Raw genomic sequence first — 1,896 nt, forward strand, 5'->3', positions numbered from 1 at the left:
ACAGATTGAACGAGAGAGGAGAGAGAGGACGGGAGTACGTGCAGGCGGCGGGCAGTCGGCGATCGACGGCGAGGCAGGGGGCAACTGATACCAACGACAACCTCCAGTGGCGTGGTACAGCAAAGCGCGAGGTTGAGCGAGAAAGAAGTGCGAGGAAGGGAGAGAGAGGGTGGGTGTTGGCGTGGCTGGTGCGGTGGTGGTTCATCGAATGACGGTGGTAGGAGGGGCGAGTAGTGTTGACTGTTGAATGGGGTCAGGCGTCGTGGTGCTGTGGTGGTGCTGTGGTGGTGCTGCGGTGGTGCTAGGGTGGTGGTGGTGTGCGAAAACATTTTTAAATTTTGGCTTTTTAACTCTTTTTTTCTTGTCTTCATTTGTTTCTTGATTAAATTTGAGGTGAATTTCTGGATGGAGTAGTGCTGATTTGTGTGGTGTGTTTGAGCAATGAGGGTGTCTATTTATAGCCATTGTTAGAGCTCAAAACCATGAGCTTTGTTAGGTGGTTTTTGGTCAAAACCGTGCATGTAAACCATTGATCTTATGCCTACTGAAATATTGACTTGAATGAAGGTGTGAGTGGGTTGGACAGAGAAAAAGCTGATTAAGTTTGGGCATGTTTGTCATGTGTTTGCCATAGAAGAGGAAGGAATGAAGTAGGAGGAAGAAAGCAGTAAATTTTCTCAATTTTATAATATTTTCTTTATTTTTCTTTTAATTTATGTCATTGTTTTAACTTTCAACCACCTAGTTGGGTGATAGTTAAATATAAGTCTAGTATTTTCTGGTTAAAGAAGAGAATAGAATTACCACTTTTTACAAAGTCTAGTAATTTATAATTAGCATAACATAAAGAAAATTTTAACTCTTAGTCAAATTAGTGATTAATTATAACTAATTAATTCATTAAATCTGGTTAAGTTTTTAGGATATTACAGGTTTAGCTACTAATATGAAATTATTATTAACACTATCAACTCTTAACACAAACAGTCCTCCCGGCCAGTAATATCAATAGCATAAATTCTCCACTAAAAGCAATAACATCATCATAAGGTAAGTCTACATCATCAGAAATAAGATGCCATTGATCATCAACATTATTAAACAAAGATAATCTCCCACAAAGATGAATAGTCAAAAGAAAGAAATCATCACCATTTGTTCTTGGTAAAAATGCAACAGTTTCCCTTAGCAACTTAACAAAATCACTCTTAAAACAAGCATTATCAGCGTAACGAAGGAAATACTCACAACCCAGTTCACGAATTCGGATATTGGAGATATCCATGAATCTTGGAAAATGGGTGGGTAGAGGTGTAATCCGGGTCCATGAAAATGGAAAGAAAAAATTGAAATTTTGGGGGGCCTTTTCTTCGATTTTGATGATCCATGAATTAAGATTGTTGGGTGATTCAAGATTAGGGGTTTGGGGAGGAGAGAGAAAAAGAATTGAACGTTTACAGAGGGAAATATCATGGGAGTGGAGAGAAATAGCGTTTTGATGGGCGTTGGAATTTGAATTGGAAGGTGGTGATTGACGCCATTTGGAACAAACAGAGCGAAATCAGAGGGTGTCGATTGAGGAATTGAGGTGGGTTAAGATTTCGTAGAGGAGATCTTTGGGTAGCTCAGACCATTCCGCCATTGATGCGCAAATTAGAGGTCTGACAAAGAATGAAAACAAAAGAAGTGAGGATGAAAACCCTAATTATGCAATTAAGAAATAATACAATATTATAAATTTACTAAACCCCTCTCCGCCACCAGTACACCACTGCTCCCCCTTCCTCAGTAAACACCATCCCTTTCCTTCCCCACCGCTGCCACCCCTTCCCTCTCAACATTTTTCACTCTTTTTCTCTCCTACTCCACTTTCTCACCCTTAAACCCCCAAATTTC

General features: G+C 39.9%; 1 protein-coding gene across 1 annotated transcript; it reads right to left on the reverse strand.

Moving 5' to 3' along the window:
* Window positions 1-762: 762 nt before the first annotated feature.
* On the reverse strand, window positions 763-1,642 carry LOC130590039 (F-box protein SKIP23-like). The gene is given in 2 exon segments (XM_057391916.1): window positions 763-975; window positions 977-1,642. Coding segments are annotated over 2 exon segments (723 nt in total). The 3' UTR covers window positions 763-918.
* Between the last annotated feature and the right edge of the window lie 254 nt (window positions 1,643-1,896).

This window comes from Beta vulgaris, chromosome 9, assembly GCF_026745355.1.
Source record: "Beta vulgaris subsp. vulgaris cultivar EL10 chromosome 9, EL10.2, whole genome shotgun sequence".
Lineage (NCBI taxonomy): Eukaryota > Viridiplantae > Streptophyta > Magnoliopsida > Caryophyllales > Amaranthaceae > Beta > Beta vulgaris.